This window comes from Trichosurus vulpecula, chromosome 2 (genome assembly GCF_011100635.1).
Source record: "Trichosurus vulpecula isolate mTriVul1 chromosome 2, mTriVul1.pri, whole genome shotgun sequence".
Classification (NCBI taxonomy): Eukaryota; Metazoa; Chordata; class Mammalia; order Diprotodontia; family Phalangeridae; genus Trichosurus; species Trichosurus vulpecula.
This window is the reverse complement of record NC_050574.1, coordinates 269,401,891-269,422,535: the sequence shown is the minus strand read 5'-3', so window position 1 is coordinate 269,422,535 and position 20,645 is coordinate 269,401,891. Positions and strand designations below refer to the sequence as shown.

Sequence of the window (20,645 nt, the reverse complement as noted above, 5' to 3'; positions counted from 1 at the left end):
CATTGAAATAGTCAGAATTTGTGCAATGGCTTGAAAAATGGATAGGCATGGAGGCAGAAAAACATGAGTCTTGATTGGGAGATCACGAACTAGAGTAGTCTGACTGAAGTAGAGAATTCATGCAGATGAGTGTGATAGATAAAATTGCAAAAATAAGGTTGAGGCCAGATTGTGCAACAGAGGAACAACAGAAGGTTTTTGGGCAGGGAAATGATATTATGACAGTGGCATTTTAGGAAGTTTAAACTATTGGCAATGTGCAAGATGGATTTGAGCAACTAAAGACCAGAAGTGGAGATACTACTAGGTAAGATATTGCAGTAAGCTAACCATTGGCCTTGAGATAAAAGGTTAGAAGGGCTTGAATTTGGATGGTAGTAGTGATGGAAATGAAGATTTTTAGCAGTATTACAAAGGAAGAATCCATAGAACTTGATGACTAAGTGGAGGTAAAGTAGAAGGGAGGAAGGGAGGAGTCAAAGTTGACATCAGTGTTTTACCTTTGAATGATAGAAAGAATTATAGTAATGTTAATAGCATCAAGAAAAGGAAGAAGGCAGCTTGAGTTATATTTTAGATATGTTGAGCTTCAGGTTGTGGCAACATATCCAAGTGAAAATATGAAAATGTCTACCGAGAATTTGGAGATGTGGGACTGTTGTATGTGAAAGAAAATAGGTATGCAGATTTAAACTTGGGAATCATCTGTGTAGGAGTAACAGTTGAAGTTGTTGGGGCAACTAGAATCTCTCTGAAGCAGAGTTTCTAGAGTGGATGAGCAGGGTACTGAGAGTGTATCTTGGAGATGGTGAGAATTAGTACGTGGGAAGGGCACAAAACATTAACTCAAAACTGAGAATCTGTTAATCTGTTAAATCCCTTTTGTGCCTCTCCCTCTTCTTATCTAATTTCTGGATAGTTTTTGCACACTCCTGGTAACATCCTCATTTTGTAAAAGTGACAGCAAGATACACTTTGCAGCTCAGAATTTACACTAATTTTTTTATTTCAAATAAACTAAGGAAAATGTCCTTTGTTATTGACAATGAAGTTTTACCAGAATTTATCAAAACCTATCCTTTGACCATATTTGTCAAATATATAAAGAACTAGGCCAAATTTATAAAAAATATGAACCATTCCCTAATTGGTAAATGGTCAAAGGATATGAACAGGCAGTTTTCAGGAGAAGAAATCAAAGGTATCAATAGTTATATGAGAAAATGCTCTAAATCACTACTGATTAGAGAAATGCAAATTAAAACAACTCTGAGGTACCACCTCACACCTGTCAGATTGGCTAACATGTCAGAAAAGGAAACTGACAAATACTGAGGGGGGATTGTGGAAAAATTGGGACACGAATGCACTGTTGGTGGAGCATTTTCATTTCTCAACACCTGAGGGAAATTCCTTAGGTTATTTTTTTAAGAGCAGAATAATAATCTGTGCATTTTGAGTTTGGATGTATTTAATGAGAAATTTTCTTTGGGTCTTTTATTTAAAGTATTCTTTGCGCATTGCAGATTAGCATGAAGTGATGATCAGTGTTTTTCAAAAGTTCATTTCAATGTCAGAATCAAATATTTTCACTCCTGGTATTAAGACAATTTTGCTTGGAGTCTTTTAAATATATTTTTATATGTAAAAATATTCTTGCCTTGCCAAACCCAAACGCAAGATTACTCCCATCATTTGCATTGTCTGCTACTGCTAACATACTTGGAGTTGGAGGAAACCAGGCACCTAAGCAGATTATGTCCACCACAGATTTATGCTATCTAATTTCAGTTGGTCCCTTACCTAAGCAAGATAATCATTTTCCTCCTCCTTAATTGATTCTCTATCCTTCTATCCACAAAGGCTGTTCAAAACTTTTGTTCTCTGCTCAAGTCTCCCACAACCCCCTTTGTCAATCCTCTCAGCTGACAACCTTGCCTCAGACTTGGCTAATAGAGACCATTTGTCATGAGATGCTACCTTTTCTTTCTGCTATATTATACAACCCTCTGATACCACGCCCCACTCTCTCCTCTTTTAGTCTCTGATAATTAGGTGGCCCTTTTTTCCCAGCTAAAGCTAACCCCTCTACAAGTGACCTTGACCTCAACCCCTTTGGTTTTTCCATCAAATCCTATTGTCTGTCCATCTCTGTCTCTCTCTCTCTCTCTCCCCCCCTTCCTTCCCTTCCTACTTCCTTCCCTTCCTCTTCTTCCTCCTCTTCAATTTGTCCCTCAACTGATTCCTTTCCTGATTCCTACAAGTCTCCCCCATTTTGAAAAAAATCTCCTCTAGAACCTAGCATCTCTTCATCTCCTTTCATTCTATATCTTGCCTCCTTTTCATAGCCATACTCCTAGAAAAGCCATTTACAGCTGTTGCCTCCACTTTTTCCCTTCTCCCATGCTTTTCAGCCTTTTGCAGTGTGGCTTTCAACCTCAACCTTAATCCAAAACTTCTGTCTCTAAAATTGCCAGTGATCTCTTAATTGCCAGAGGTGATAACTTTTTCTCAATTCTTATCCTTCTTGACCTCTCTGGAACATTTGACATTTGATCACACTTCTGGATACTCTCCTCTCTGGATTTTTGTGACGTTTCTCCCTCTCTTGATTTTTCTCCTACTTATCTCCTCAGTCCCCTTTTCTGATCCATCTCTGCTATCATAACTCCTAACTGTGGTTGTATCCCAAGGCTGCGTCCTCTCATTCATCAGCTTCCAAGCAAATAATTATCATCTTGATGCAGATAACTCCCGCATCTATCCAGCCCTCATCTTTTTCCTGAGCGACAGCTGTTCATCTCTATCTGCGTCTTGGATATTTCAAACTGGCTATACTATAGGCATCTCAAACTTAGCATGTCTAAAGCTGAAAAGTTTCTGTTGAAGGCAACAACATCTAGATTCTCAGCTTCAGTGTTGTCACTGCCTCCTCACTCTCCCTTGATCAATATATCAGTTGATTGGATGCCTTCAGCAGAAAGAGGGAAGTCCAGAAGTGGGGTAGTGGGTCGTCTTTTGGGCGAGCTAGCTGATGGTTGTGAGAATGACTTAGATGCACATACACTGGTCCACTCCTGAGGTATCCAGGTGACCTAGGAAGGTGTTAAATTGTAAGTCAAAATTTTAAAAAAGCACTAAGTCTGACTCTGTATTGTATTGCCAACTTTCTTACAATCGATGGAGTCAGCTGTGATGAAAGAAAATAGATCATCAACTAAGATCTTTGCATTATGCTTACTACAGTTAATAGGAAAAATTTGGTTCTAACTAAAATTATTTGCTTGAGTTGTTACAACCCTGTTGTTGAGGCCTCAGCATTTTGAATGTTCTACTTTGTTAAGAGCCTCTACTGTTCAGCCAACAACCATTTATTAATTTGTTTTCTATAGGCTAGAGATTTGTCCAGGCACTGGGGATACTAAGACATAAATGAAATGTTCTCATCCTCAAGAAGCTTACATTCTATAGGGAAGAAAACATGGATACAGAGAAGTCTGTACAAAATAAATATGATTTAATGGGGGTAGGTGAGAGGCACTGTCAGCAGGGGCGTTGGGAAAAGACTGAGAGAAAGAGGTACCTGAACTGAACTTTGAAGGAAACTAGCCGAGGTAAGGAAGGAGAGCTCTGCGTTCCAGGCAGGGGGGATCAGTCTGTAGAAAGGAACGGAAGTGGAAGGTGGAATGTCGTGTGTGGGGAACAGCAAGAAGGTCATTTTGGTTACACCAGAGTTCATGAAGGGGATTAATAGGTTACAAAGGACTTTAAATAACAGGAGAGCTTTCCTTTGATCTTAGAAGAAATAGGGAGCCACTGGAGCTTATTGAACAGAGCAGCAGCTTGGTAAGACCTGTGCTTTAGGAACTCTGAGAGAATTACCAAAAAATGCCTCCTTATATTTACATAGTATCTGTTTCTGAGTAGTTCAGAAAAATTCGTGCTTTTAAAAAAAAATTAATTTTCTCAGCATTCCTAGAAAGTAGAGGAAATTAAGTCACTCGTGTTTAGGTAACTTGCCCAGGTCGCATAGCAGGTTCTCAAAGGTACCATAATGCAACTAGATGGTACCTGCTGGATCTAAGGCCAAACTTAAGTGCACCATAGGTGCGCTTGGCAATTTATTTCAGTGTTTTAAATACCAAAGCATATACAAAATGACCTTAGCATTTGCCACTTGTGTTATTAGAAACCCATTTGTTTCTTAGATGTTAATAAATGATTATTGATTGATTTACATTTGGAAATGGCTTAGCCACTCAACTGAATTCCTGGTAGAAACTGGTGATTGTCCTTTTTTCTTTCTTCTTCTAGTGGGTCTGTTGAAGCAGTTGCTGGTACAGCAGCTAGGTTTGATTGAGAAGGGGACTCATGAAGACTGGCAACATTTCCTCAGGTTTAGGACAGCCTCTCAGGGGGTACAGGTAGAGAGTCCAGGTGCAATCCAAAATGTCCTAGACCATTCTGAAAATAGTAAGACCAGCCAGCCTGGTGAAGGACAGATGCCTCTCCAAACAGGAACTGGTGAAATTGCTGCATGTTACAGCCCAAGGACTTCAGTTGAATCCCCAGTTCCACAGGATTATATGGAACTGGCATCTCAAGATAGCAGGGCAAGTAATGTTTTAGTCATGGACCACATGATCATGACCCCAGAGCCGTCTAGCGCAGAGCTAGAAGGGGGTCCTGATGACAGCGGAGAGCACTTTTTTGATGCCCGTGAAGCCCATAGTGATGATAATCCTTCAGAAAGTGATGGGACAGAAAGGAAGGAAGAGGAAGCTCTTCAATTACGGATCTCAGGCAAGTTCATTATGAATCAGTTCTGATTGACAGTATGTTGTTTCTTCACCTAAAATAAGATGATTGTATCCTAGTATACACGTACGAAGAGGGCTGGATAAAAAAGTATTGAATTATTTTCTTAACTTGTGTGGAATCTGTAGTATTTTAAAATTCTAATTGTACCTGAAATTGTTAAATAGCACCAGCCACAGCATGGTTAAATATGGGTATTTGGGTGTTTATAGACTTCTTGCCCCATATCAGCTCTCTGACTTGTCAGCTGTTGGTAGTGGTGGTAACTTGTTCTTCTACTCCATCAACAGGAAATGTTCTGATCCTCGATGGCTTTGAAACAGTGCAGGAGAGCTCTACAGAGGAGGAAGTTGCTTCAGGCCTCCCTTCTATGGGGTGGGCTCACCAGCAGCAGCCTCTGTGTGATCCCCGGTCTGATGGAGGAGGTTCTCCATTCACCTCTGATTTCCTAGTTCAACAGCGCTGGGGACCTGGGGAGGAGTCTGGCTTCAGTGCCCAGAGTCCCTCTTCCTCTGCAGACTCACACAGCCAAATCATGCAGTACATTCGGAAGATAGAGGCTGACCTTGAACACTTAAAGGTATCCACTGCTGCTTTTTTAAAGCCTGTTTCAGCATCCCTAATGCTTGCTTCTAAGTGGCAAATGCTGCAGAATGGAAGCAAAGAACGAATGAAACACTGATGTCAGTAATTCTGGTAGAATCCGAATATGTGCACTCTCCTTGTCCATGGAGAGGACAGGCGGCTGGGCTTCTCAGGTTGTTAAATCACAAGGATGGGAAACATTTTTCTATATCTGTATTTTCTTGTTATGTTTCCAAGTTAAAGGGTCTGAACGTATGTGATTTTCTTGGCTGATATTTGAGTAATATGCTAAGATAGGTGGTATCTGTATTATTATAAATCTAGGCCAGGAAAAGCCATAACTTGCTATTGCCTCTTACTTGTTTTGTAACACATTGTGGTGGTGGTGGTAGTGATTTTCTGAGTTTATGATGGATGAAGAAAAGCTTTAGTGGCTTTTAGACTGAGCCTAAAACCTTCTCCTTTGACAGTTCCTGCATTGAAGGAGAATTTTGGAAAGTGAACAGAAGTTCACTAGGTCCTCTTGGGTTTTAGAGGCCAGTTTCATCAAAAGTTGGGAGACTCATTCCTAGTAGTAAAGGGGCAGAGTATGGGATAAGTAAATAGACTGCCATTTTGCTAAATTGACCTTCTTATCCCATACATTTTCTCATTGTCCTTTTTTGTACGGTTTCTACAAAGTAAGAGATTGTGCCGACTTTAATTTATATTTTTGGAGGTTTGGTGTATTACAGGATTTATAATGGTTTGAAAACCCTTGTTTTTTGAGGGACTGGATCACATTTTAATATCTGCCACCTTAGTTTTTGGTAGAGAGAGAGAGATGCTGAAGAGTCTAGATATATCATAGGTATGTTGTCCTTTTTCTAGAATAAATAGCTATGGGAGGAAAAGGGGAAGGTAGGAGTGTTGCTAGAATTTTGGCAGTCTTCTCTCACTTCCACATTTTGATTTCATTTGGATATATTTTCTTGATTTTTATGCAGTGTTACATAGTGTTGCCCTATAGTTGATGAAATGTTTGAAATTCATTTATAAGGAGACTAATTCTGATGAGCCTCATGTTATACCGCATAAAACAGCTTAACATAAAACAGCTTAACAAAAACCTTTGTGGGGATCTCATATGTTTATTTTTCTTTTTTTGTGTATTCGAATGGATCTGTAATTTCATTGATTCAGGAATACCCTCTAACAATAATGCTCATGATTACTCATTCATGCCCGCCTTTCCTATTTAACTTATATCCATGTCCTATCAAAATGTTGGCACAAGGGGTCAGCCCAGTGTGCTATAGGACGTTCTCCTGACTTTGTGGGGATACCAGGAACACTCTGGCTGTTCACCTGCCATCCCTTGTACTTGCTACCTAATTAATCCCTCTTCCTTATGTATCACTTCTAAATTATTCATAGCATAGGGTTGTAAGAGAAATGAAAGTTGTTCTTTTGCATAGGTGAAATTTCTAAACAAGAATGTTCTCATTTGAAAGCACATAAGTGAAATATAAGCAAATACTAAAGCAATTTGGCAGTGTTATTGCATAAAATCTTTATTTCCCCTTAGTCTTCCTTCCCCTCCGCCCCAAAATCAGATGAAAATCATATGGGTTGTGTTTTACAGAAGGTGGAGGAAAGTTACATGACTCTTTGCCAAAGGCTGGCTGGATCAGCCCTCACAGAGGAGCACTCAGGTATGTGAAAATCAGCATGCTCATATGGGATCATATGGTTTCTTCAGTTAGCAGCTCTAGTGTCATCACATCTCTCCTCACCATTTTCCAGAGCCAGGGATTAGGAAAATACTAAATTAGGAAATCGTGAGTACAGTAGTGAAAGATTTATTAATGCTTCTCTGATTTCCTAATGATAGAGAAAATGGGTCTCCCTTGGTTTTTATGGCATTTCTGTTTTCTTTATGTGAACAAGGAGTGTAAAAAAGGGTTTCCCTATGCCTTTGCATGGATCTTTACCCAATGTAGATGTTATAGTATGTTATTTAGCATATCTCTTAAGGTTAATTGGTTCAGCAAAAACATATTACCAAGACATTGTTTTTGTCCATAAGTAACATTGTTCCTATAGCACAGGCCCGTACAACCTGTAGCCCAGGGGCCACTTGTGGCATGCCAAAGGATTTTGGGGAACCTACAAAAAATGTAGGAGAAAACATCCTCCACATTTTTCACAGGGGCCACCTGAAATCCCGGACCGCAGGTAGTACAGGCCTGCTATAGCACTACCAGCTGGTTGTTATAGCAAGCTTCATGACGCTGTGGTAGGATTTAGTTATGTCCTATTGACTTCCTTGCACAGTGACATCAAAGTACGCCTGCACTTTCTCATAGAGTCCCTCAGAGCCATACATACATGTATGAGTATGTAGTGTGTGTGTGTGTGTGTGTGTGTGTGTGTCTAGAAATATAAAAATGCATGTTATTAAGGTCCTGGGAACCATTTCCCCCGACTCACTCTGTTCTTATGTCTTGCTTTTTCCCAGATAAAAGTTAAAGCCACAACTCTTACTGGTGGCTGAAGGTTGGATTCTGAACCTCGGCCTTGCATCACCACATCCTGGCTCCAAGATGGACTGGGAGAGAGTGTGTGACAGAGTATCTTCCTGTGGACCATCTGCGTGTCCATGTCCCAGTATGCTCAAAGTGGGAATCATTTTTTCCCAGTATGGCAGCTGCACTTGTCTGTCAGTGAGGGAGTGTCCATTTTCTCATCTTCTTCCCCTCACTATCGGAAATTCATTTTGATTTCAGAACAAAAACCAAATGTACAGAGCTTTGGGTGTAGGATATAAAAAATGTATTTAGACATTTAAAAAAAAGAAAAAGAATCAGATGTATTTATTTGACTTCATTCCACATTTTGAAAGCACATTTTAATTTTAATTTTGCTTTTATGGTTTTGTTTTAATTGCATAGCAAGAGTTTTAGCCCTTCTTATTTAGTACACCCAAGGATCAGCTGCTCCTAAAATCACAGTTTAGGCCTGGGGGTTGGGGTGGTTTGAGGAAAGCTAGAGGGAACTAGGGTGTTTTGGTTTCACTGGACTGAATTTTATCACTCCCTGCTAGCCCCTAGACTGCTTCTTGAAGGGCTACTTCCCTATGGTTTTCATGTACAGAATGACTATATTTAAGAGGGGTCAGATAGAAGATGAGCTTCCTACCTGTGGGGCAAGCATCCATCTTCTATAGCTAAGGTCACCTCCCATGTCACAAAAAATTATTAATGCACTAAATAGCCAGGCACTTGAAAATTGATTTATTCCCTTCCCTGCCCCCCTCCTATTCCCCCTCCCAACTCACTCTTCTTCTCTTCATGGGATCTGAGAGGGAAAAGAGAAGCCAAGTTTTATTTTCTTGACTGTAAAATAGTCTAGATATTGTTTAATTTTTACAATTATACATATGGCTTTGGCTGTTGTATGAATTATCCCTGCAATTTGAGCAGAAAAATAAAAGTGGAAATGCTTCAGAGAGAGGGAAATAGTGGGGCGGGTGGGGGGAATGCGATGGAGAAAAGGGTAGAGAGTTTGGAAAGGGGATGTGTCAAACTGAATCACTACTGAGCTGAACCATGGCTTCATTAGCCACGGGTACTGCTGATTATAGGGCCAGTAAGTTTTTAGTACCTGGAGGTTTGACTCTAATTTTGCACTGATTGTGCCAAAATGCTCTCTATTTGTATTGCAAAGAGGGTCAAGGCTGGAATGGAAAGAAATGCAGTGGAGAAGACAGGACTGCCCACACCAGCTCTATAAGCACTTCCTTTGGCTTTACTGCTGTAGTCCTTTCCATCCTGGGAGCAAGACTGACCTTGCAAATTGAAACCTGCAGATCAATACCAGAACATACACTGAACCCTCCAGGCTGGTTCTGGATACTGCCTGCACTAGGGTTAGTAGCAGCATTGGCAGTACCCTTACAGAGTATAGGGGTTTCACAACTGTCACTTGAAAACTTCTTCAGTCACAGTCTTTGGACAATATTCTTTGTGCATCAGGTAAACAAGCTTTGGAGGTTTTGTTTTTGTTTTTTGTTTTTTGTTTTGTTTTTTTGCCAATTAAAAACATGTGCCAAATCTGCAAGATCCTGTTCCTATACAAAGCATTCATTTCATCACATCTTTCAGTAGTGTTCCACTTTCTGTGAATGGTCAGTGTGTGATTTTTACTCCCTTCTTAGCTGTCACAAAGAAATCAGATTTATCTCATCATAAATGGCAGGAGTTCCCAGCCGTTTTTCAAGTATCATGAAGCTACAACTTAACCAGCTCATCTGACTGCATCAAGTTCCCTGCCTGTGTTTTGTCACCTAAGCTATGCTTTTTGGACATGGCCACAATCACTCACTTGGGAATATGCCTGTAGACTGGAACTGTATCTCACATTATAAACAAAATGTAATTTAAACTAGAATGGGGTAAAGAGCTTTAAAAGCAGAACCCTAGTACACTCAACACCAGCCTGGAGCTTTCCCTAACCTACAGGAGGAGCCTACAGAAATGAAATGGCTACATTATGTGCTGCTGGCAAGAATGCTGTGGTCACTGCCAACCCGAAGGGTTATCTGTACACATGTATCCAGTCGTGTACCGGTACTGGCCCATCTGCATCAAAGGAGATGCTGTTAAGTGGGTGTTTGAGAAGTATCCACCATGACAGTTTAGTTTGGGATAAGAATGCAGTATCACAACTATAAGTTTGCTCCAAACGCGTACGGAGTAACCACTTAACAGTACATAACTCCTTCAGGAGGTAGGAAAAGTGCAATGTTTTAAATTCTATCATTAATTCACTAAACGGTCTTGAGCAAGTTAGTTATCCTGTCCTTTGTACACTTATTACTCTGCACAATGGAGATACAAAGTCTAGCTGGGGAAAAAAAAGCACATCAAATGTAGTTCAGGTGCTACAAAATAAGTTATTTCGTATCTCCAAAGCATAATCCAGAAGAGATCCCAAAGCTTCAAGTGCCCCTTCCATCTTAGAGCTGCCAGTTTAAAGGGAGAAAGTTTCCCTTTCAATAATTCTATCCACATCCTTCTGTTATTTTACCATCCTGTCTGCCCTTCTAGTTGAAAGGGTTAGGGAATCACTCCTTAAGCAAAGCTGGTCACTAGAAAGCCGGTTTCCTAGGGAGAGAGAAAGAGAAGATGGGATCCTACTTTCTCAGAAGGGCACAGGAAAAGTGATCTATGGAAAACCAATGAGCTATTTTGGGGGATGCTGAAGGGGCTTAGTAAAATGTGTTCTATTCTTTTGTTTTAATGGCCTCCTTGACTGTTAAGTGGTGAAGTACATGTAGAACATCTCATTCCCTTTCAGAGAACAGAGAGAGTTAGTCAAGTTATATTGACAATCCCAAAGCACCATGATTTAAAATGGAGTTTCCTGGCCTAGAAGCTGTATGCTTTGTGTACTCTAAAATCAGCTTATATTCAGGACCAATTTGAGTTGAAATTAACTTCCAGATTTTCCATCTGAATCTTGGCTTTTAAGAGCTAAGGAACCCATTCATTGTAGAATTCTACATGGGATCTTTTTTTCAGTCATGTTGCTTTGTTTCTCTGATAGAATTAATCGTGTTTTTTGTTCTCTGTGTGTGTGTTTTTAAAACACTTTGTTTATAAGCCAGTACAGAAAACAACAGCTATCACTTTAAAAATTTCTGTGTGAAAGCAGTGGACCATTACCCTGCTGTTTCCCATTGCTTACTTCCTTTGCTCTTTGGTGGTGGTAGATTCAACAGGTTGTATGGGGACTGAAAGGGGACTGATGTATACAGATTTCGTACTGCGACCTATCTCTATATGCTGAAATGCAGTGTTAATTTGGACTATTGGACTCAACCCACTGTCGAAAACTAGGCAAAATTTAAGAAGACAAATTAGTGGAAAATTTCGTTTAAGTTTTTGCTTGTGCTTCCACCTTCAGCAATGTTAGATTTTTGTAAAATGTTTTTTAATTCCCATCCCCAATACTTTCCAAAATGCACCCCTCGCCCGAGTGTTTTTTTTCCTTTGTCCAAAGAGTTTGTCAATTCCTTTCTTCAATAACCTGTCTCCCTCCACTGGTGTTGGTGTTTTTGTTAATGAATTTGCTGAAGGAGTATGCTTTCTGCACCCCTCCCCCTCAAAAAAAATAAAAGGAAAGAAATATTCTTTATTTCCAGGTGCAAACTGACAAGGAGGTGTACCGCAAAAATGGTCACTGTAATGTGCAAACGGTTGGTTATTATTTTTAATAAATCTTTGAATCTCTTCATACTAGAACATCTTATTTTCCTTGTACACCATACAATCATGTACTCTTTTAACAGAGATTACTTTAAAAAATCTGGAAGTATTCTTTAAAGAAAACTTTATTAATAATCCTGTATTTTTACTGATCATGTTTTGAAATGTCTGAAAGACTTTATTGTTCTAATGTATGTTTGTAAAATAGCTCTTTTATGAACTAGATGATAAGGTTGTATGTTTCTGGAACAAAATATTGGTCATCTAAAAAGAACTTTGTTTTCTGGGATCTGGGAAAATAGAAAATGAGCATTCAAATATCATTAAATAAGTTTAAAGGAACCATTTTTGGTTTGTTTGTGTGATGTTAGATTATCTCTAGCTGCCTGTTCTGTAGGGGAAAGTGGTGAGCAAGGCAAGCATTAGTTAATCTTGGTAGAAATGACTTTCAGAAATCTTGCTTATCAAGGCCTTTTTCCTAAGGAAGATGCCCAAATGCAGCTCAGTAATGCAAAAACTTTTATAAATTTTGTTAAATCTGGGGCTCATAGGCTCCAAGCATCTGGAGAGAGTTCTTTATAGCTCATGCAGAGACATTTTTACTTAATATTGCCTTAAACTGAAAAGTTTTGATATTGTTAGGGTAACTTCTGTTACCAGGTGCTGAGGCTTCCAAAAGTGCCAACATCTCTCTTCTCCTATGAATGCCAGTTTACCCCAGTGGAGGGAGCCTCACACAGCTCTGTGATTTGGTTCTTTTCCTCTTCGTGGAAATGACAGATTGCATGGTTTGTGTAAATGAGCACAGTCCTGTGTCTTGATTTTTGCAGTGTTATTCTGATTTTCAGTCATCCAGAGATAAACATGACTACTGGTCCACATTAAAAGTTTAACGTGAAGAGGATATGCTTAGAGCTTTGTGGCACAAGTTACTTAAGAGTATCTAGAAGCACTTTAGCCCTTTAACTCCTCAGTCCTTTCAACCCTGCTACCTTTTGTATAAGTAATAAAATTCTAGGACTTTTCCTTTTGTTTCTAAAGAAAACCTTCTGAAGAGAATAAAAGAAAATTCTTTTTCCGCATTTATAAAGCACTTTTTAATGTTCTCATTTGAGTCATATACGGGCAGACCTATAAGGTAGATACTAAAAGTAATACTATCCTCATTGTCTAGATGAGGGAACTAAGGCCCAGAGAACTGATCCAGGGCCATTGTTTTTGACAGTATACCACCCTGAATCTTGCCCTCATCCTCTCTGAGACCAGGTATTGGTATTATACAAGATTTTTTTTCCCATACTAGATAATTAATTTAGAAAAGTAAAAGGTTATCTCTTTTTCTGCCATGCCATTTGGTTTTTAGTTGTTCATGTTGCCTGGATAATAAAATGGATGCCGGCTACAAATAAACATGCATCTATTAAGCACTGCTATGTGCCAAGTAGGAATACAGAGACAAAAATGAATGTCCCTGCCTTTGAGGGGCTTATGTTCATTCAGAGAGAACATGTACTCTGTGAGTACATAAAAAAAAATACATGGTAATTAGGAGTGAGGGGAATCACTAGTAGCTAGGAGGAACACAGAAGATTTCATGTAGAAGGTGATTTGGGAGGGAATTAGTTTAGTGACAAGCTCAGGAGCCAGATTGGCAAAGGGTTGAGAAATATGTAAAATGAGAGGAAGTGGAGGCAGGGAGAGTAGGTAACATTTTCTGGAGGTTTGGCACTCAAAGGGAAGAGAATGATAAATCAATGACATGAAAGTAAATAGGATTTTTTTTTTGTAGTGACTGTGAAAATAGAACTTAATTTCATTGACATAGAGAACTCAAGTGAGGAAATCCCTCTCCCAATACTAATCCTCCTTAGCACCTTCTCTGGGCAGCTAGGTGACACAGTGGACAGACCACTGGGCTTGGAATCAGGAAGATTCATCTTCCTGAGTTCAGATCTGGCCTCAGACACTTAATAGCTATGTGACCTTGGAAAAGTCACTTAACCCTGCTTGCCTCAGTTTCCACCTCTGTAAAATGAGCTGGAGAAGGAAATGGCAAATCACTCAACTATCTTTGCCAAGAAAACCTCAAATGGGTCACAAAGAGTTGGCCATGACTGAGCAACAACAAGAATAGCACCAGCTCTACATTTGAGAGTCCAAGTCCAGTACCCTGAAGTTAAATGACTTGTGCAGGACCACAGAGCCAGCAGAGATGGGACTTAAACCTTACTCAGGGACCAGCTTTGTTTTTCCTCTATCAATGAAGCCATAGGTCAGGACAAGGGAAAAAAATTCAGGTTTCTCATTCATGCACCTCTGTTTGTTACGTGTGAGCCTTACTTGCTACTTGAAAACAAAATGCTAAAGATTTGGACTAGGAACCAGGACCCCAGAGATCTCTTCCACTAATTTGCAGTGTATCCTTTCACATCAAATCTTTTCACATCTTTGGGCCTCTGTCCCTTCATCTATAAAATGAGAGTGTTGGACTAGATTGTCTTTAGGGGCCCTTCCCACTTGAAATTTTATAGCTAGATGAACTCTGGCCTATTTAACTTGGATTCCATGATTTTTTGCCATCTGCCTTGTTCTCAGCTGGTAGTAGTGATGGGTCATTTACCCGGGCACACACTTCATCAATGACCTTATTTTCAAGGTTATTTAAGGTACATAAAGTATTCTGTAATCCTTCTTTTCTCAACCCAAGCACACTCAAATATCCCCCGTTCTTAAAACCCCTCACTAACCCTACCATCCCTCCACCTTTTCTCAAACTCCCTGTAAAAAATGTCTACACTTCACTTCCTCTCCTCTCTTCTAAATCCTCTGTAATCTGGCTTCCAACCACATCACTCAATTGAGACTTCTCTCCAAAATTACCTATGATCTCTTAATGACAAATCTACTGGCCTTTTCTTATTCTTCATCCCTCATCTCTCTGCAACATTTGACACTCTTAACCACCCTCTTCTGAGCTCCCTCTATATTTTTGTGATGTTTCTCTTCTCCTATTTTGTCTGACTACTTAATACTCATTCTTTGCTAGAACATCCACGTCACAACCCCTGACTGAGTACATGCCAAGCCTCGTGTGGTATGGCAGAGCCGATGACAAGAAGCCTATGCCTGAAAATCTGTAGTGACTGCGGATCTCACAATGCCTCCTGAGTCAGGCTGTTCCATTTTCTGGACAGCATTACCCAAACATTAACATGTAGTAGGGGAGGAAGGTATGAATGTGTTTCTTGTACCAGTGGCAGAAGGTTGGGGACATAAGTGGAGAGGGTGGGGAGGAAAAAGGGGAAAAGAGAAAGTTTGGAATATTAAATCGCCTTTCTGGCACTAGAATAGTCTGCATTTTTTGAGAGGTTCTTCAGCCTTGTCCTAGATCTATTTCTATCTAGTTCCGACCTCTTATTTTATGTATTTCAAGAAAATCACCCACCAGAATTTAGAAAAAAGAAAAAAAAACCTTTCCATTCATTTACTAAAACTTCAATTTTAAAGTAACTTAAATATTGGCCTGAAGCTGAGTATTGCTGCTTTTGAGTGGAATTATAGTGAATGTGCTAGCAGCTCTTCCGTAATCATGGGTAAATATGGTAGTTTTCATCTTGCTAAAAGCCCCATTTCATATTTAGTGCCCATAATACCACTTCTGAGGCTGCCTGAAAGTTAAAATAAGACTTATTTGAGCTGTAAAGAAGTATTAGCCTTCCCCCAAAGCCACCAAAGCTCTCTTGTAACTGTGCTCCAGCCAAATATGGGAATCAGAGTTCCTAAGGACAGCCTGAGAAATCAGTTGCAGTGGAATAACAAAGCAAATATGTACAGAATATTACATATTTATGAAAGACCCCTCTCCTCCTCACCCTTTTCTTTCTTGTTGATAGATCTCCTTTATACCTTAATGGTTCTGAGTTCTTGCTGATTATGGACACTCCCCTCCAGTGATTCAGATTGCAACCCCTTTCTGCTTTGTCTTTCTGTGGGATTCATATGCATGTTCTAGATCTCATTAATAAGGAAGAAACAATCTTACTTGCTGCCCAAATAGAGTTTATGAGGATTGGAAAATTGCCACTGACAAGAAGTTTTCAGATAGCTACTTTTTCATGATTTTCCATTTTAATGTGGAATTGTGTGAATGTGATTACATGCAGGTGATGAAGTTGTACATGTATATAATAGAAATTTAATGCATGCAGTCAAATATATTTATGTCCATATATATATTGTGCAAGGGGGATTTGTCCTCTTCAGTCCTACATGGAGTAAAGAGACGAGAATCTTATCAGCAAGAGAATTTATATCAATTAAGGAACAAAATGTTTTGTTCAGCTTTAGCCTTTCTCATTTCTAATCTAGCCCTTAGTGATTGATTTAACATTTAATTTTGTTCCACTCCTCAAATTCTCCTTTTCTCCCTTCAACATCCCCACCTACTGAATACATCCCCTTTTATGTAACATGCTGTGGCAGCAGGTTAATCTCTTAAAGTTAGAACTTGGCAGTATTTAAAACACTTTGAGTCATGCTTCACATACATCCCATATTCACTTCCTCCTCTTCCTTTGTTGTACATAAAAGGCTGCTATAGCTATCACTGTCATAATGTACAAATTGAGTTCTTTGTGTGATTTGCTGATGAGGTGGTTTCATATTTTGCTTTCCTAAATGTATCTGTTGTATGAATTTCAGTCATTTTGTCAGCACAAAAAATGCTATAAATATTTTTCTACGTATGAGTCTTTTTTTCTTTGGTCTCTTTGGGATATAAACATAGTAGTGGTATTGCTAGGCCAAAGGGTATGCATAGCTTTATAGTTTGGGGAGCATAGTTCGAATTTGCTTTCTAGAGTGTCAGGACCAGTTCACAGCTCCACCCAGAATGCATTGAAGTACTTGTTTTCCCACAACCCTTCTACCTTTTGTCATTTTCCTTTTTATGTCAACTTTGCCAGTCTGGTAGGTTATAAAGGTATTGCCTCAGTTGTTTTAATTTTCAATTCTCTTAATAATTTGGAAGATTTTTTTTCATAAGGCTATAGCTTGGATTTCTTCCTCCAAAAACTTCCTGCTCATATCCTTTGACCATTTATCAGTTGGGGAATGTCTCTTATTCTTATAAATTTGACTCAGTTCCCTATGTGGCTTAGAAAGAGACTTGTCAGGAAAACTTGCTACAAAGGGTCCCCCCAACCCCAATTTCCAACATCATAAACTTTGGACATCCTTAGTAGGAAGGTGCTTTGAATAGGAGTAGGATAGTATCACTCAGGTCTGTTCATGGGTTAATTCTTTTTCTTTCTTGAAGGAGCTTTTATTTGAAAGAACCCTTTAGTCCAGTCCTACTCAGGGTACAGAGGTCAACAAATCAACATTTTTAGCTATTATTTCAGGTCCTCACTCCTTTTCCCAAGGTAGCTCATTGGTTCAAAAGAGAACAGCTTTGGCTGGGAGAAGACTGGCTGCTCTCTCCATGACCTCTATGAACTCCATTACATGATCTTCTCTGTAAATGTGGGTCAGTTATTTAACATTTATGAAGGATAGAGGAATAAAAAAAAATCATTTTTAGTCCCTGCAATGTGATCTAGCCAACTGGTCATATCATTTAGTGAGCAAATGCATCATGAAAGAAGCTGGTCCAGTTAGCAAAAATATCCCAAAGAACTGGGAAGGTTTCGTGCAAGCCACTCTTAACACAATAAAACAACAAACATTAAAAGCCCGAGAGGAAGAGAAAATACCTTTCCTTGTGACTTGCCACATACTCAAGGCGGGGGACCCACGGTGTCAGCTGCCTCTGTTGGTTTTCTTTCTTTGAAACCAGTAATATTTAACTTAAGAAATGCTTTTTCATCCATCTGTGCATCCTTCATCCATTTATTCTGACCAGAGCCTCATCTGTGACAGTGGATTGGAGAGCACACTATTGCTGCTGTATACAGTGGGGGATACAGTGAGGTTTATATTCTAATCAAAGAGTGCTGGAAAGAGGCATGGACCCACTTCAGACATGAGTTAGGAACAGCATTCCTTCTCAAGTTTCTCTTGAGCTGTCTTCATGGAGTGGTCATCCGAGCTACAGTTGAAGCTGGACATAGCTAGATGGATTTCAAACAGGCTTTTTTTTTCTAGGATTTCAAGCAGGCTTTTTTTTTTTTCCTAGGTTGGGCCAACTCAACAACAGAGATTGGAGAATTTTAGAGGATGTAGAGCAACAGACTATGGAGAGGGGAGGAGGATAGTGGTTTAGAAGAAGAGTACAGAGCAATAAGATTGGACTGGCAGTATGATAAACAGTGGAAACAGCTCTGGGCTAGAAGTAAGAAGATGCCTAAGGGCCCAACCCAAGTGCTTGTTTTCTGTGCAGACTGGTCCTTTTAGTTCACCCTAGATACCAGACCAACCTTCAGCTTCAAATCTCATCTACTATCTAGCCATCTAGCCAGACCATCTCATGATCTGCCACTCCCTATTTTCTACCTTCACAGAACAAATTACTCTTCCTACTAACCACTCCTTAATACGTATTGTCTTCCTTTACTGGAATATAAGCACCTTGAGGGCAGGGACTATCTTTTTTTAAAAATTATTTTTAATATTTTTATCATTCACCCTCAGCACAGTGCCAGGTCATAGTAAATATTTGTGAAGTGCTCTTTCAAAAAAAAAAAATCTGACTTTTCTGAGCCTCAGTCTCTTGTTCTTTAAAATAAGAATTACAGCACCACACCTTAGAGGGTTTAGATGAGAATCAAATGAGATAACGTGTGAAAGTGAAAACTATAAAACACTTTGTGATGCCTAGCAACATTAATTATTAGTTAACCCAAAATAATCTGCCAGTAATCCTTTTCTCAGATTTGCATTTTCCTCTCCATTGTTTTTGTAACTGCCCTAATCCAGACAATCATGCCAAATCTGGATCAGACTGGCCAACAGAGTATCATAGTGTGATGAGGCAGTTAGAAAAGCCAACATAGTAAGAGAGGCATTATAGCTGGAACAAGGGAAGCAGTCATTCTACCATGCAGGTCAATCAGGTAAGGCATGGGATATTGTATTCAATTCAAGGCACTACATTTTAGGAAGGACCTTAAGGAGTTGGGAGCCCATCTGGAGGAGAGCTGCTAGGTTGTTGAGGGTACTGGAAGTTGTATGGGATGGCTGGAAGGAAGAGGGAATGTTCAAAACCCAGAGTCAAGGAGACTTAGAGAAGACACGATAGCTCTCTTTAAGCTTTGACCAACAGCCATAGAGAGGCAGGTTAGGCTCATTCCGCTTGGTCCCAGAATGCTGAATCAAGAACAATAGGCATGGGAGCTGAGAGGCAGACTGAAAACTAAGGTAAGAAAAAACTAACAGAACCGGCTAGAAATGGAGTGTTTGTCACTTAGCCCACTGTATCCACTGTCATAGTAGCTAGCATTAATATAACACTTTAAGATTTGCAAAGCATCTTATATATGTTGTCTCATTTGATCCTCATAACCCTGTGAAGTAGGGACTATTATTATCCCCATTTTAGGGTAAGGAAACTGCTGTTGAGGTTAAGTGATTTTTCCAAGAGTCACAGCTATTAAGTGCCTTCAGTAGAATTCAAACTCATGTCTGCCAGACTCCAAAGCCAATGTTGTATCTACTATGCCACCTAACTGCTTTAGACATCAGACCATCCCATCCAGCCTACTCATCTTCCCTAAGGACTGGGGACATGGAATCTGGAAGTCCCAGGTGTGGAGGCCCAGGTCTCATGTCCACTGTGGAAAGTGCTGGTCCATGTGGAGAAGAAGAGATTGCTTAGAAAAAAAGGAAAATATCTGTGCTGTTTCATGCCTCAGGGGGTGGCAGTTCCTCAGGCCTTCAGGTATAGGAAGGATAGCTACTTGACAAGATTATCAAGGGGATTCTTCTTTAGGTGCTGATCAGATTGAATGACCACTGAAGTGAATTGCTTTCAGATCTGAGATTCTGTGGTCTCCCTTTCTTCAGATGCTCCTCTTGTCCAATCCACCCTACATAGGTTTGCCAACATAGTCTTTTAAAAGTGTAGTTTTATCATACCACTCTTCCACTTTATCACCTACAATGGCTTTCCAATGCCTGCTGCATGAAGTTTAAGTTTTCTCTGCCTTGCTTGCAAAAGCTTATATACTCCTCAAACATTATTTCCTACTTCTACCCAATACAATCCCTTCATTGCAATAAGGCCAGCCTTGTAACTATACTGGATTTATGTCATGTCAATTCCCACTTCCATGCCTTTCTTCAAGTTGGAAGACTTTATCTCATTTCTCTTTATCTCAATCCCAACCATACTTCAAGGCCATCTTAAGACTCACCCTTCTCTCTGATGCTGTCCTGCCATGCCACTTAGCAAATTTGTATACACATACAACACACATATATTACGTGTATATAAATTTAGAGACACTTCCACTCCAAATGTTTATGTGTACTGTTGTGCCAAAACCGTGGTACAGACTTCTAAGCTCGTACTGATCTGAGCAGCTGTAGTCAGACACACTATTCCTTGACCCCAGCATAGTGATCATTTTGGTTTTTGAGCTTTGTGGACATACAACCAACCAACCAACATATACATATGTGTATATGTAGATACATGCATATAAATATACTGCATTCATACATGCACACATATGTTGATGTTTGAGTGGATCTGTGACTGATGTGGGTAATCCCTCCAACAATTCAAATTACAATCCATGCTACTTTCTGTGTGTTTGTTGAAGTGAATTGAATTGTGCAACTCTTGTTCATGTCTTCCCATAAATCCTCTAAAGGAAGTTCACTCAAAAAGCTCAGAGTCTTCCTTTGGGTACCTCAATAGTAGATGGATACTAATGGAACACTCAGGCTGTCCATCAATTATTTCTACCTCACACTCTAGGACTTGCCCACCTTTTCTAGCTAAACTTGTTTTTTTTTTTTTCCCTATGTTTTAGATGAGAGATATCAAGC

At 39.6% G+C, this 20,645-nt stretch overlaps 1 protein-coding gene across 3 annotated transcripts in view; it reads left to right on the top strand.

Moving 5' to 3' along the window:
• ARHGEF12 (Rho guanine nucleotide exchange factor 12) overlaps window positions 1–11,996 on the top strand; it is a 202,914-nt gene extending 190,918 nt beyond the window's left edge. For all 3 annotated transcript variants that reach the window (XM_036744907.1, XM_036744906.1, XM_036744905.1), the window contains 4 exons: window positions 4,315–4,803; window positions 5,109–5,398; window positions 7,028–7,097; window positions 7,904–11,996. In XM_036744907.1, coding sequence (XP_036600802.1) covers window positions 4,315–4,803; window positions 5,109–5,398; window positions 7,028–7,097; window positions 7,904–7,914 — 860 coding nt within the window. In that variant the 3' untranslated portion in view covers window positions 7,915–11,996. The remainder of the gene's footprint in view (window positions 1–4,314; window positions 4,804–5,108; window positions 5,399–7,027; window positions 7,098–7,903) is intronic.
• Window positions 11,997–20,645: the final 8,649 nt, after the last annotated feature.